Below are 16,272 nucleotides of genomic sequence, written 5' to 3'. Positions count from 1 at the left end.
CCTCCCTCCCCCCTTTCTCTCCCTCTCCCTCCCCCCCCTCATATCTCAGAGAAGCCATATTTGAACCACTTTAGCACCTTGTGTTCTGGTGATTCTGCTGCCACATACCTCTTTCCCATTATTTTTGCATCCTTCCAATTCCTCTGAGGGCCCTGGATATTTCTCTCACTACTCTTCTCTCCTTGCCTGCTCTGTCGCACATATCACTATAAAAAATGAAACTCCTCCTCTACTTAGAATGGGACAACATCTGGATAAAGCCATTGTTAAGTTGAAAAACATGATAAGCTGAAAATGCTTTAAGTACATACCTAACCCCCTCACATGGCTTAACTTAGCAACATGGTACAAGCCAGAGTGTTGGTTATTTGCTTCTTTGATATTGTGGCTGACTGGAAATTATGAGCCATTATTACTGTGCAGCAACTCAAGAGGAGACTTCATATGACAAGTCCAGTGGGATAAATCAAACTCAAAATTTAAGGTACAGTTTCTACTGAATGCGAACTCCTTTGTCAGTGTGCTAAAGACAAAAATGGCTAAATCATCTTAAGTTAGGAAGCTTATGCAATTTGGTTTTATTGTTTTGTTGCTTTACATGTATATTTAGTCTCCTCCCCCCAAATATAAACTAATCATTCAAAATAGGCAATTATCACAATGTTATTCATCAGTGCCATCCCATTGCAGAAACCCCAAGATAACTTTTCAATGAATGTAGTGTAAAATTGTGTATTTATAACTTATTTTATAATGTTAATGCCAAGAGAAAAGAAAAACATAAAGCAACAGTATTCATAGCGAGGTGCTTGGCTCTGAGAGTATAAACCCTTGAGAAACCAGACTGAGAGAAGAGTAGAGTATTTTCCAGAGAAAGCAGATGAGTGGATAAGGAAGCAGGTGTCAAAGGCACCAGGAGACCAATTTCATCTTAAAAAGCAGAGTCTGTAGTCAAATGAGGAATGGGAAAGTTGGAAATAACCTGGCCCAGGAAAAAGAAAATGTTAACGTCAGCCCACATGAGTGACTCTGAATCCAAGCTGGAGTAGTTAGGCAAGATGCTTGTGTCTGTAACTATGGTTTGCATGTTCTGACACTGACATGGAGAAGATGGACTGGGAACATGCCCTCTGGGACTTCCTGCAATTCACAGCCGCTACACTGATCATTTAGCATCATCCCCGGTACTTAGTTTAGGTTCATTTTGGGATTTTCAGTAACAAGAGGTTCGATGTCACAAATTATATTTAGTTGTTAAACATTTCTTTCTTCTACTATCTTAAAGCCTATTCTCTCATGAATTTTGCCAAACGATACAAAAAGAGTAGGTCTTCCTGTGGTAATGCCGTGCTTACCTTTCCACTAGTAGCTATCTTGTGCTAGACTTATCTTACTGGTTTCAGTTCAATTTTTATTAATCAATAAGTAATGTTTCAAAACCTGTTTATGCATGGTCCTTTCTTTCTCTCACTTTTTGACTTGACATTTATAGTCCAATAATCTGCATAAATACCTGGCACTTGAGATTGCCTTGGTCTTGACAACTCTTACCTCTCGCCTGATTTAAACATGATTCTCCTTGGAACCCAGATGTCTTACTCATCAGTAGGCCAGGCAAACATTGTCTTTAAGCTAAAGGGCAACTCAGAGGTATCTGCTCTGAGAAATAGCTCTTATCTCCTAAGCAAGTTCATGAACGTCAGTCCTGCTATCCACTCCACCTGATACAAAATTTCAGGTTTAGAGAGCTATAAAAGACTAGTTTGAAAAAAAAATTAGCTATTGAGTCCAAAAATGGTCTTGAGTTCCTGGGTACTATAGCATTTTAATTACTTTAAATAACTGTTTTTTTATGATAATTATTTTATAACATAGTTCTTTGCTATGTATTTATTACATTTTTAAAAAGACAGGGCTATGTACCTTGATTTCACATAAATCCAACTTGTAATACAGTGACAGGAATATAATGGTATCCAGTGTTTGTTGAATTAGATGGGTTTGAAGTAGTAAATAAGTCCTACCAACTAGATGTCATTCAGATGCATGCTACATTCTGTTGTCTGAGCCTCAAGTAAGATAACTTGAAGTTTCAAAATGTTTGAAAGATACAGAAGGAATACATAATTAAAACAAAGCTAGATGGGAAGACAAAACAACAAAACAAAACAACAACCAAAAAGCTGGGTAGATAATTAAGTAGATGAACAGAGGATGTGCCAGTTACTGAGAGGATGTGGGAAAGGAAGCATTTAATAAAATAAAAAAAATGTAAATAGAAACATTAACCTTGCAATTTGCCATGTTGCTAATCTGTGTTACAGAAATTGGGTTAATATCAATTCTGCCAGCTTCAAATACATAATGAAATCTTCACTTATTTTTGAAGTCAGGTGGCTTGATGATAATATTTGGCATTAATTTCCCCCAAACTCTCAAAAAATCATATCAAAAATCTTGAATTAAACTTGCATAGCTGTACAGGTACATTTTACACTGCAGTCTTATGTGAACAGCGACATTTTTTTCTTGAAGGTAGTATGGTAAGGGAAGCCTATATTCAGGGTTGTTAGTTACCTCTAAGGTCCCAAGAATATAAATTTAATTTATATTTCCTAGTTCCACTTTTTTCCATGAGAAACAACTGTATCAATGGACTGTTCTGATCCTATACAACTTTTGATGATGTGTCCTTTTACCGCACAGAATGTTGGTAGTTTTCAGTCTAACTCTTTTTAAATGCTCTAATTTTTTGTAGTTTTCCTTTATTTTAAAAAGAGCTATTTACAAATCTCTCCCATGGAAGTAGTTTTGCATCTTATAAACTTATGGTGTGGCTCATGTAAATTATACCTTAAAACATCTGGAAAACAATTTCAAGGCATATTACTTAATGTATGACAAGCCTAAGTCTCTATATTCCATCTGTTCCGAATAAGCAGTGAGTGTCTTCACGTCTATGTGCTAAGTGTTGATAACTGTGTCTCCTGCTAATTATCACTCCGCCATGCTGAAAAAAGTGATGACTGTTTTAAACTTGTAGACATAGGTTCCATCAATCAATGGTAATCTGATTATTTAATTTACACCTTTCTTTCACAGTATTTAGAATTAAAAGCTGGAAATGTGTAATTATATCCCTTTTCAGAGTCCTCATACAAATACAGAATAACATTCAGAAGCGTTCACTGACAGACCACCTAAAGAAAGTCTCATGGCACACTTAAAAATGGCCTTACAGGTATCACCCAATGGAAAAGAGAGGAAACACATTCATAGGTCAGAAGTGACATAATCAAACCCATCTAATAAATTAGAGGTAAGACTGGGAAGGGACTCAGTTTTAACGATCTATAATTTGTTGTTGTTCTGCTAAACCACTTTCTCTCAGTATCTGTAAAGCACAGGTAGACACTTAATTTTCTACCAAAAATTATATTAGAGACATTGAAATATTTTTAAAGAACGCTATGGCTTTATCTCCTGCATTTAAGTCTATGATCTCTTTTATTTGCTTATTTTGCATGTATATGCAGGGAGCACATGTGTGTGGAGGTCAGAGGACAAATTATGGGAGTCAGTTCTTTCTCTCCAACAATGTGGATCCCAGGGATTGAAGTTAGTGCCTGCTTAGCCATCTTGCTGGCATCTCTGATCTGATCTTCTTTGAGTTTGTGTGTGTGTGTGTGTGTGTGTGTGTGTGTGTATGTGTATTGTGAAGAAAAAGAGCCAACTGGAGTATCTCCTATTCCCTCATTCCATTTGTTGAAATGACATTGTCTGTTCATGAGAAAGATTTGGGATCCTTGTCTAACACTTGACCACAAACGTAAATCATGTCTGGGCTCTTCACCCCACTGCATTACACTGTTTGTTCCTATTTAGTGCCAGAACTAGACTCTTGGTCATTCTAGCTCTGGCCCAAACTCTCAAGTCAGGGAGATTGAGCTATTCATCTCTGCAAAATTCTTAGAAGAAAATTTACATGGTAAGTCTTTATGACTTCAGGTTAGGGTCTGCCGTCTTAGACCTAATAGCAAGTCATAAGCAACAACAAAACTGGATGAGGTGCACTTCATCAAAATTAAACGTTAATGCCTGAAAGGATATTTTTAAACATATATCTGCAAATAAGGCATCTATGCACAGAATAGAAAAGATGCACATTGGATAGTGGTAGGCGTGGTAGCCCGTACATTATCTGAGAGCACTAGAATGCAGAGACTTGCAAATCTTCAAAGCACAGCTGAGTGGCACAGCTGAACTGGGAGGCATGGGCTCAGCAAGACCTGGGCTCAATTTTGACTCCATATTTGAAGGAGGGAGATTGAGGAAGACACCAAAAATGAACCTCAGATCTTGCCACATATGCATATATACACATCTGCATGCATATCCACACACATACATAAATGCACAGACAAGCAAATATACATGCACATATGCCTGTATAACACACACACACACACACACACACACACAAACACACACACATACATACACATACATACTTGCAAAATAAAACAAAAAATAAAATAACTTGACTTAAAAAATAGTTTGATAATGGTTTGGGCATACAATTCTAAAGATATGAAATTGCTGAATAAGCAAAAGAAAAAACCATCTAGCACTATTAGTCACCAAGGAAATTCTTAAAAGCACTAAAATGCATTGCACCACCCACTTTAATCAGGTAGTTCTTTTGGTCTAGCGTGGTTTTTTTGTTTGTTTGTTTGTTTTGGTTTAGACAGACTAGCTTGGAAATGCTCACAAGGACTGAGTACAACATATATTATTTTTGTTTGCGTTAGATTTTCTTTTCTTCTTTTTTTTTTAGTAAGCCAAGTAATGTCTTTATTTCTTCAACTTAAAATCAATTCGAGAAGAATCTTCTTTTTCCTTAGAAGAAGGGACCCTAAGACTGCAGTGAAGCAGATGAGCCGCAGAGCTGCCAGCGCGCCTGCCTAGCTGCTCCTGCTTTGCTTCACTGAGGTTTCTTTACTGTGTTCCTTTCAGTCCTATTCTTGACCTGTCCTATTTTCTCTGTGTTAGCACAGTCTCCCTTCCCACCAGCTGTAGCTTTCACAAATAAAAAAATGCACCCACTTGGTTGATGAAATTATATTATTAATAAATATATCTACATTGGGATTTGAATAATTCACATAAACCTTGAACAAGAGACTGTTGTGATTTGGCACAATTCACCACTCTGAAAATGTCTTACAATTAACTTAAAAGTTACGTTTCCTAGAGAGTTATTTTTATGCAGACATGAGCAAGTCAGATATCTCGTCACACTGAATGGGTTTTGAAGGGCATTACCAAAGGGCAGATTGTTTTTTTTAACGACACATTTAATAGACAAAATACATACACAAATCTATCCATCTTTTAATGGATAGACTTGTGTATGTATAATTTAAAGTTAAAATGTTCATCTTTTAACTGCATTCTATATCCAAGGTACATAAAATAATATTTGCAAGGAAAAGAGAAATATCTAACCAGTTAGGATCAAACTGTTTTGACAATTTTATGTTTTACCTGACAATAGATAAGGAACAATCCATACTAACAAAAACTCAAGATACTAAGAGTTTAGTTTCTCAGGAACCATCAGACCATATTAAACACAACGAATTTAAATTTGCACAAGATAGCTCAGATCAATAAGTAAAAATTATGAAACCTACTTTAATTCATTTACATATAAATCACCTGCCATTTTATTCGAGTTTAACATTAGCACTATTTAATATGAAATATGATTTGTTATAGCTTGCATCTTTTGTTAAATTTGTCTAAAACATTCTTATTTAACCAAATAGTTCATTTTGTAAGGAAACTCAGATTAGACAAAAATGAGTAAACAGTATAAACTCATTTTTATAAAAAAATGTGTTCAAAATTTTGGGCAACAAAATTTTCTAGTGAAAGGGATAGAAAAAATCAAATGCTGGTTGAATAATCTTTATGGGCTCTGTGCAATGTTCACAGACTTGTTAGCCATGACATTGCTATACAAAGTGACAGTAGGCACTGGAGCACAGACAGAAGAAAGCAGCTTTGCATCTTGTTGTTTCTGTCCTAAGAAAAACGTGATCTGTTGGCATATCTTGAAGTCTACTCTGGCATAACGAGAGTCAGATATGAGATACAATTGGTCTTAGAAGTGTTCTGTTTTAGCTCCACAACATCAACCTACATGCAGTCAACAACAACGAGCTCAATACCATCAACACCTAGCTACATAAAATGACAAGTCTGAATCATCATTGATTTGGGTATATTCATTTCAGTTCATTCAGCTTCCTGGATTGTGCCCATGTCCCCTGCCTACAATGCCTTCACCTTCATTGCTAATTCCAGAATCAGATACAGGGGCAGCCCAACATTATGTTTTCCACTTAACTCTGCAAGTCCCGTCTACTTAAGGTCTCTCGTTCTCTGATCACTCTGCATTAGAGTTCAGCTGCTAGTCATATATGTTTGTGTAATATTTAAAAGGTTTTTCATGGAAGAGAATTCTTTTTCAGTAAGCGTGAATTCCTTAAAAGCAGTACTACTTATTCGAAATTTACTATTTTTTATATTTCCCAACAGTAGTTGATACAGTCATTAACTAGATACACGGGAAGCAGTTAATAATTAGACTGAGAGAAACCATTTGTGGATAACAAAGAGCAGTGATTTGAAATTATAGGATGATGCTGTTTAGCAGAAAGAAGTTACTTTAGATCTCATGAAGATAAATCTCCTTTAGGGGAACTGCATACATTACTAAGCAAGGCAATTTCTTGGCTAATGGACAGGAATTCTCATATCATCATTGAGTTCTTGTTTTACAAGAATCAGTTTTACTGACTTGTGTCCTTGGTAAATTCATGAATTAGTTGTCTGTTCTGCTTGGAACAAAGAGGGAGCTTATTGTACAGACGACTGTCCTGGTCCTTTAAACATCTTGAAGGTATACTTCATCTTATGAAGATTAAAAAGATTCTTAAATAAATGCCTTTACATCTTAACATAGTCATTTCCCATGTCTTTGTATTTTAGTCGCTTCATGTTTGCTTTTGTATATAGGCTTTTATTTTTCATTTCTATACACAGCTGGCAGATGTCTTGTAAAATTTTATTTAAATATTTTTTTCATATAAAATTGTTTTCCTAAAGGATAACTTTTGTATTTTTAAGCGTTGGTTTAAAAAGCTCATCACTTATGGTAAATGCTATGATGGTATTTGAATATTAATTTGATTTAAAATGAAAATATAGCTGTCAAGACATCTTAATGCACACTAAAGTCACACTTCTTCCATTTACCATCAATCTTTTAAGCACAGAAACATCATCCTTTAGATTCATATGTTTACCTCTTTTGGAGATGAATACATTAATGACAGCTTTAGTGTAAAAAGAATTTTGAGAATTTGGAGCTCCTTTTAGATTAAATAGAGGCAGAAGTCTGAGCTTTAATAATGCAAATTTCCAAAATATTCAACTTACCTCCAATAGATGAGAATACCAACAAGAACCACTAGACAGATAAAAGTCAGGGCAGACACGATCACAAGGGGTATGACCGCCTTCTTCTCTGGCTCCAACCCCTCAGCCAGACCAATACGAGACTCATGGCTACTATTACTGGCCTCTGTAGTCAGAGAAAATTGAGAGAGTTGAGATTTAAGATGAAGGAAAAATCATGGCAGTTTCCAACTGATTAAGAGCAACCTGCATTGTTGAAACTTACCTTTAAAATTACGAATCTATGAGGCAAAGGCTGTCTACACATCAGTTTAAGCAAAATAAAGTTTAAAAATTAAGGCAAGATATTAGAGATATTAAAAATAAGCAGAAATCATTAGATGTGGGGGTGTTGTAACAGGATCTGGAAACAATGCTGGTTGGAAGAAAATTGCTCAAAGGAAAACTGAAGTATCAACATTAGAAAATTACTGTTAAAAATAAAGGTTAGGAAACAGCACAGTGTTATTTACTAAGTTATCAGATATAACTTTGATATTCTAACATTAATTTAGTGTATTTATTTTAATCTTGTGATTTAGTAAACAATTAAGAAAAATTGATAGTAACTTTTCAGTCAAGCAAACTTATTTTAAACATGGGTTGATTTTTAATATTTTCAAAATTATTTTTTTATTTTTCATTGAGAATTTCATTCATGCATATTATGTGTTTCAAATCCTTGTCTGCTTTTTTTTTTATCAAAAATGAAACTTATTCCACGTGAACTTAAAAAAAATGTCCTAATAAGTTGCTTATACATGTGTGGACTAAAAATCTGAAGACAACTTGAATTAATCTAAAAGTTGGGGAACCATTAATTTTATGTCCAGTTGGGTATTTTATTGTACAAAAACTTTGAAAACAAATGACTGTAACTAAGTTATCTTTCCAGGCTGTCAAAAAAGAACTTCAGAACTGCGAATGCTTTCCTCTGCTTTGAAGGGGTTTGGTGGAAAGCGAAGACAATTGTTCACTAGAGCTGTTCCAACTCTACATGGCCCTGGTTGCTTTCAGGACAGATGCTTAGAGAGCTAAATTGAAGGTCCCGTCAAAGTCTTTATATGTCCAGCATTTGATACAATTCATGTTTCATGATACAATTCAATTCATCTACAATGATGTAGATGTTTCTACAATTGATGTTGTAGTTCTACAATGATGTAGATGTTGTAGATCTACAATTTTCATGATACAATTCAAGTACATCTATGTACTTGCTAAAAAATGGAATTCAAAGATATGTATTTAAAAGTCATAAAGCTGTGTATATATTAAAATATCATAAACAACCAATATTTGTGTTGTAGTGAATATTCCTGCAAGAAAGCCAAAGTTTTGAATTTTTACTTAGGTCATTCATATGCTCTGGTCATTATGTCTGTGGAAACTCATATAGTCCCATAAATAATCTGATGACCCATACAGCAAAATGTCCTATAACATTTAAAATAGCATCTTCATTTTCCCATGGCTCTCTACATTTTTTTCTATTACAACTATTATCTAAATGGAAAGAGTTTATGGGGAATAAATGAAGTCATCTGCTTTACAAACCCTTTGGTGCCCAGAAATGACAAATGGTGGTTAATAGTCTCTATATCATCAGCTCTAAACTATAAACCGCAGAATAGGAGCAATAACACCACCTGTAATTTTAAAGAATGCAAATACGGGACCCTAATGAAACTCACTACATTTTTTGAATCAGGCTCATGTTCAAGTTTAAGAACAAAAAGTGTTAATGAAATTTATATAACTTTTATGGCCATGTAGGTTTATTGTAAAATATACTATGTATAATTTTGTATAGGTTTGTATAGCTAAATATTTAGGTTATACATTTGTATAAGCCACACATGAAATACGTCATATTATACATGTAATGTATGTGGGAAATATATATCTTGAAAATGAATAACATAAATGCACTTTACATTCATATGCATGCATTATCAACACACCCTATTATCTATCTATTATATCTGTCTATCTATCTATCTATCTATCATTTATGTATCTAACAATGTATCTATATATGTAAATTTCCATCTCTCTAATCTATTATCAACATCTATTATATCTATCTATCTATCTATCTATCTATCTATCTATCTATCTATCTACCACCTTCTCTGTGGACTTTCTCATAAGTTCTCTGAAAAATGTGACCTTGAACTCTGTTACTGAGTATATAGAATAGGTCTATGGTATTTACAAATTATTGAAACCTACGAATTTTGTATAGGAGGGCATACCTTATGAGAGTACAGTCTGCTAGCTGCTTTGTGTGCTTTTGAGTATAACATGGATTTTCATTTATTAGAGACTAAAATGTTTCCTTTTCTAGGACTTAGTAGATGGGTTATTTAAATGACAGTAATGCAGTTAAGCAATAAAGAATAAGATTAACATTTTAAAGGCTGAGAATAAAACAGCATAACTTTGGTGTGGAAATTTAAGCATAAAATATATTTTATTGTTCTCAATCATGTAAGCATGTTCTAAGAGACAGACACTAATAATACATTCCCAGGGTTAGTTTTGCATTGACTTTCTATGAGCTAGATCAAGAAACTTACAGTCTATGTTCACTCTCAAATATATTTGCCCTATTTATATCATCTTAAGAAACATCATGTCAGTTTTTCTACAATTTAGAAGTAACATAAATGATGAATTTCAGATTAGGGAATATTCAATAAATGGATAAGACTGACTTTGAATTAGTTTACAGATACAGTTTTAAAAATAGATAAAAAAAAGATGTCTCCCTAATTCTATTTGATCCTACTTCCTTCATTGGTTATATTATTTCCTGAAGATGAATGTTATATCCATATTGCTTTGTTTTCATTAGTGGGGGAACTTAACAGTTAAAAAAATCTAATTAGTCCATCTAAGAGAAATTACTTTTTCTTCAGTAATTCTAGGTGTAGTGCTTTGTTATATATGTATATGTATGGTCTTTCCATTACAGTATATTCATGATCTTTTCCTTTCAAATAAATCTAAAAATATAAAAAGAAAAACAAGTGCTATAATTGAGGATGGATAACAATTCACATATGTAACAACACTCCTGACTACAGTGACCCGTGGACTCATTACTCCTTCTCACACATCAGTTCAGACATTGAAGCTGAAATGCAATGTTAAATGGAGATCAAGCCAGAATACAGAAAAAAGAAGCTGCCCTATCTAAATATATAGTCTCTTAATTGCTGCCATACTAAAGAGTTTACAACTAATGTGAATGATGAAAATAACAAAGAGAGGATATATTTTAATGAGACTGGCTCTATACTGTGAATTTTGAATATTTAGTTCTGTTCAGTTATAACTCAATATTACATTACACATTAGCTTATCTTTTGATTTGCTAAGATTTAAATACTTTCTTTGTTAACTAAAAAAATACCTTAACACTTAATCAAACAAATTATAAAATTCTTGCCAAATTCAATGGAATCACTTAGGTTTTTTTTTTATACACTTAATGGAATGAAACTTGAGTTTTTTTACCATTGACATTTAAAGCACACATCTGTATTTCATGTTGCAGTCTGCTCCAAGAAACATCTGGCTAATAAACTAATTTGCATAAAATGTACTAATAAGGAAATGCATCTACACAGAAAAGGTTCCAGGCTTTTTCTTTCGCTCTTTCTTTCTTTCTTTCTTTCTTTCTTTCTTTCTTTCTTTCTTTCTTTCTTTCTTTCTTTCTTTTTTTACATCTTGTCACACAATACCTATACATACTATGCATATTCATGTCTATTATTTAAGTTGGAATGAATACTGTAACAAACACAAAGTAGAATGTATTTTGCTGGTTTATACTGCCCTCTTTAGGCAACATAAAGAAGCTCAAAGAAAGATAGTTTAAAAACAATATGATGCTTATAAAAACCTTCCTTAGCTACCACATCTTAGCCCTGTAATTCTTTTTAGAAGCTCTCCAAGCTGATGTGCACATATGAGGTGTCTCTTTGATTTCCATTGTTGGACAGGTGTTCATAGCATATTAGTGAGATTTTAAATCCAATAGAATTGGTTTACAACTTATTTTAGAATACAAGTATGAACATTTAAATTGTCTTAACACAGTACACTGCGTTGCAATATACTAATGGTATATTATGCATACATAATTGATTGTACACACAATAGGAATCCTGTAGGATAGGAATTAGTAACAACACACAAACAATGTACTTTGAAGATAACCAAATCAAGGACCAAAATATGTTGGATATTCATTTGAAATCATGAGTAAAATCATATTTATAAGAGCTATAAATGGTTGAATGTTCTGGTTAAAAATTGAAGGTCTGCTGGTGGACCAGAATTCTTTTCTTCCACGATTCTTCTATTTTTACTTTCATAGCAAGAAAATCAGCACATCTCATTCTTTCCCTTTGCTCATAACTAACCTGCCTCTGAACTGTTGGATACTCCTGAGTGCCCACTAGTAACAGATGGTGTGGAGGACCGTGGAGATCCCGGAGCTATGCCTGTGTCATCTGCTTCTAGGACACCATCAGCATCCTTTTCATTAACATCTGGAAAACTGAAATCTGTGGAAGTCTCATTATCATTAAGGCTATCTGAGGTGCCTTGCCCTGAACCACTCTCTTCATCACTTGTCAAAACTGCCCATGCTTTAGATCCTGGGGTGTGAGGAAGGACAGCACTACCCATCTGGATGGCACGGTCCTCTTTTCCATCATTGTGCTGTTGGGGTAGCATACTTGGTGATGGTGACTTATCAGGACTTTTATCCACCCTAGTTACACCTGTGCCTCCATTTTCTTCTTCTGTATTCTCAAATAGTAAATGTGAAATTGGGCCACTCCGATCCACAAGACCGCTCTCCTGAGTGTCTGTGTCATTCATTACCTTTTCCTGGGATTCTCTATAGGGCGAGCATGACATACACTTATTCACAGTAAAGTGATCACTATCTATGTCATCATAATCATCATCATCATAGTCATCACCATCTTCACCACCTCCCACTAAATCGGCGTCAGATCTGGCACTATGAGTCAGCTTAGAAGTAGCTTTAGAAGGAAGAAGCAACTTGGCTGTGGTCACAGAATCATCTCTGTTGGGAGAAATCGTTGTCATAGAAATGGACTCACGTCCTAATGGAACAGAATGATCAGTAGATATAAGTACATCAGAAACAATCGTTGGGAGACCAGTAAGTACCTTATCAGTAATAGAGATTTCAGTGTGTGTGAAAATTTCCTCAGAATACACAAGCTTGTTTATAAGCGTATTTTGTGGTTCATCAATTGATAAAACGGGAGTGGCAAATGCATGCCCCCCTGTTGGAGGATAGGCCTGGCTAATGTCCAGATGTGCAGTTTGAAAAAGCTCATCATTGCTGAACAAGGATGGCAGCACTTGCTGGGGACTTTTGCTCTTAAGCAAACCATGTTCAAAATATTTCTCACTCGAGTGAGGAACTGTTAAGCCTTGAAGTGGAGTGGAGTGCACCTTAGAAGGTGATATATCGAGAACAGGTACGGATGTAAAGTACAGCGTGCTTTCGCTTGAAGTAGACTCTGATGCCATGGGATGAGACATGGAAGAGCTACTTTGTTCAACCTGGGGGGTTCCAGCCAGTACTGGGTCACTAGGCACAGATGGAAGAGCAGTTTTAAGCAAGGTGTCAACATCAGAAGCCTGAAAGGAAGGTTGCAGCAGCGCTTCAGTATTAAGAGGAGATGCGGCCTCATAGAGCAAGGGCTGTGTTGAAAGAAGTAATACTTCATTAGAAGCAGTGTCAGAGAACGCTGGCACTGAGTCTGTGCTAAGCCCCGGTTTGAGCCAAGTGTCATCAGATGCTTGAGATGCAGTGTGTGTAGGTTGAACTGGAAAGATAATTTCTGGAACGCGACTAATCTCCTGATCAAAAACCTTAGTTGTGGGATAAGCAAGAGACTCTGGAAACACACTCTTTATGCTAGATATAGAAAAAGAGGTGTCTTTTTTTAAAGATTCACTCCACTTATTTACAACATCTGACATCTTTGGCACGACTGTGCTTTTAGAAGGGTATACCATGTCACTGAAAGTAGACATTTTCAGTTCCGTCTCATTTCCATACATCATTTCACTTTTAGAAAACGGCTTAATATCATCACCAAACACAGATGTTGTATATGTAAATTCAGCTACGGAAACAGGTGAAGAAATGTTAAGAGTTCTCAGCCCATCTGTGTCAGGTAAAAGCAATTCACTATCAGAGGAGGCTCCAGACCACTCCCCATCACCAGAGAGGGCTGGAGGTGGCTGCAGGAATGATGCAGTTGGAGTAATAAACGAGGACTCAGGCATTGATATATGGCTAGGGTTGATAAGTAAGGACCCCTGATCAGATACATCGACAGAATCATGCACAGGTATTGCAGAACTGTAAGAAACAGGGAGCACGTGGTGGGAGCCCTCAATGGCATAGGAAGGTTCAGGCCCCGAAGAATAGGCATGCATAACAACATCACTGCTGGGTGATTCAATTTGAGAAACCATAGACGTTTTATAAAGGACAGCAGACTCACTACCAAATTCCAATGTGTCCAAAGCAGCATGAGTAGTGGCCTGATGTGACACCACATCAGAATACTGAACAAGGCTGGGTTCTAACAGCAAATCATCCCCAGCCACCAGCAGAGAAGCATGCAAAGACAGCTCATCCCTCTCAGCAGCTGAAGTAACTTGCGGAAGGGTTTGAGAAACCGTGTGCAGATGGTGTAACAATTCACTACTGAAGGAAGCAGAGGAAAATGGGAGCAGAGGTGCATCATCATAGGAAGACAGGATGGATTCAAATGACACACCGACACTGGGGAGTACAGGCGTAGCATGCAAGGCCGAATCACTACTTGAAGCAGCAGGGGTAGTGTTGAGGGTCTGATTGTCAAGCAACAAAGGGGTGACTAGAGGAAAGACTTCACTACTGTAGGAAGGTTGAAGAGGTGTCTCACCATTGTATACTGGTTGAGTTGTCTGCGAATGGAGGATGTTGACAGTAGGAGCCAAATCAAGTGGTCTGGAGGATGGAGTGAAAGCCTGTGGTGTTACTTCGGTTGGGAGGTAGGCAAAGGTAGAATAATGTGGCATTTCCACGTCTGTGACTGAAGGACCCTGTGACGCGGTAGCATCTGGAGAAAATGACTCGGTTCTCTCCCTCGATTCATCAATTTGTATGTCCGTGGAGTTAACCTGGAGAAAGCTCTCTCGGCCAGATCCAGTCTCAGACTGTGTTGTTAGGTCTGTGGAGCCAGGAAACCATATACTCCCTTCAAGAGAGGGATCCTTTAGTGATTCCTCTGAACCTGATGGAGATGAATCCTCTGGAGCATTTCTTGTAGATCCTGGCTTAAGGACATCATATGTGATTACCTTGGGCATGTCTGAAGAAGTTATGTATCCATGGGATATATTATCTGAGGAAAAGGGGACAGTGGAGGTTGCAGGACTGGAGCCTGAAGAATCATCGGCTCCCGTATCGAACTTGAAATCAGTCAGTAAGTTTTCTTCTTCACTGATGTCAGCAGACACTTCTTTGTACTCTGTTATGGAAACCATATTTAAGGATTCTGCAGTCCCAGACAAGTTCATCTGTGGGAAGACAAAGATAGTTTTAGAGCCACTGTTTAAGGAGGCTGAAGTGCCTTCCACACTGTGTGGTGGCAGGTTAGTTCCAGTCTGAGAAGGCAAGGAAATTTCTCTTTCTGAATCTAATTCAGCAACTTGTTGGGAAGTAGAATTCAGGGATGTGTTGGGAACATCACTCTTTCCGGAGAATTCAGATCCTCTTGTTGGAGATCGGTTAGTCTTGGCTTCATTATATTTAGTTCCCATGTGATTATAGTGAGTCGTGGTAGAAACCTGGGGTTCCTTTTTCCTTATTTGGTTTGTGACACTGTCTCTACCAGGATTCAAGCCAGTGTCTTCTTCATTGTCTTTTCCATATTCTTCCTCCTGTAGGAGGCAAACAAAATTTAGAGAAAGCATAAAGAAATTAGAGAAAAACAAAGTATAAATATCTTATACAGTATTATACTATGAGTTTTTACTTGTGTGACCTTGACTTTTGACCCTCATAGGACACCATCCTCTATTCTATTCTGTTCTGTTCTGTTCTGTTCTGTTCTGTTCTGTTCTGTTCTATTCTATTCTATTCTACTCTACTCTACTCTAGCCTATCTTACTTTATTCATACTATATATCTATTCAACAGGCATATATCCTATTAATTTTATTTTATACTCACTATGGAAAGCTATTGAACTAAATGAAGTCACTTTAGTTATAACTGCCTACATTTTAATACTACATAATAAGGAACCAAAGGGATACTACAAAAATATTTAAAATAATATCACAAAAATATTTGCTTCATAATCTGAGCCAGTTTTTCTGAGAACCCATATTCAGCTTAATGAAATAGAATTTCTATCTTATTCCTCAATATTAAAAATCTAAGAACCTGCCTAGCTCTTTGATGCCACTCCATACTAATCCCCAACAACAAGCATAGTTCACGCCTTCCATCTCCTGTTCTTTGTCTCATTCTCAGCAGATGCCAGTCTTGTTTACTTGCCAGGAAAAACAGAAGCCTACCTACAAGAATCACATATGATCCTAACAGTGAAAACACTGCTCAACTAAGTCATGATTACCCCTCCTTTCCTATTGTCTCTAAGCACTTGTTAGCCTTTCCTTCAA

General features: G+C 36.2%; 1 protein-coding gene across 4 annotated transcripts in view; it reads right to left on the bottom strand.

The window, feature by feature from the left end:
• Ptprz1 (protein tyrosine phosphatase receptor type Z1) overlaps nt 1-16,272 on the bottom strand; it is a 178,770-nt gene that overhangs the window by 38,452 nt on the left and 124,046 nt on the right. For 2 of the 4 annotated variants that reach the window (XM_031381263.1, XM_031381264.1), the window contains exons 12-13: nt 11,964-15,525; nt 7,510-7,654 (exon numbers count right to left, since the gene is read on the bottom strand). In XM_031381263.1, coding sequence (XP_031237123.1) covers nt 7,510-7,654; nt 11,964-15,525 — 3,707 coding nt within the window. The remainder of the gene's footprint in view (nt 1-7,509; nt 7,655-11,963; nt 15,526-16,272) is intronic. The other 2 variants (XM_031381265.1, XM_031381266.1) reach the window with 1 other exon arrangement.

Source organism: Mastomys coucha, unplaced genomic scaffold, assembly GCF_008632895.1.
Source record: "Mastomys coucha isolate ucsf_1 unplaced genomic scaffold, UCSF_Mcou_1 pScaffold20, whole genome shotgun sequence".
NCBI classification, from domain to species: domain Eukaryota; kingdom Metazoa; phylum Chordata; class Mammalia; order Rodentia; family Muridae; genus Mastomys; species Mastomys coucha.
The sequence above is the reverse complement of the archived record's forward strand: the minus strand, read 5'-3'. Positions and strand labels throughout refer to the sequence as shown.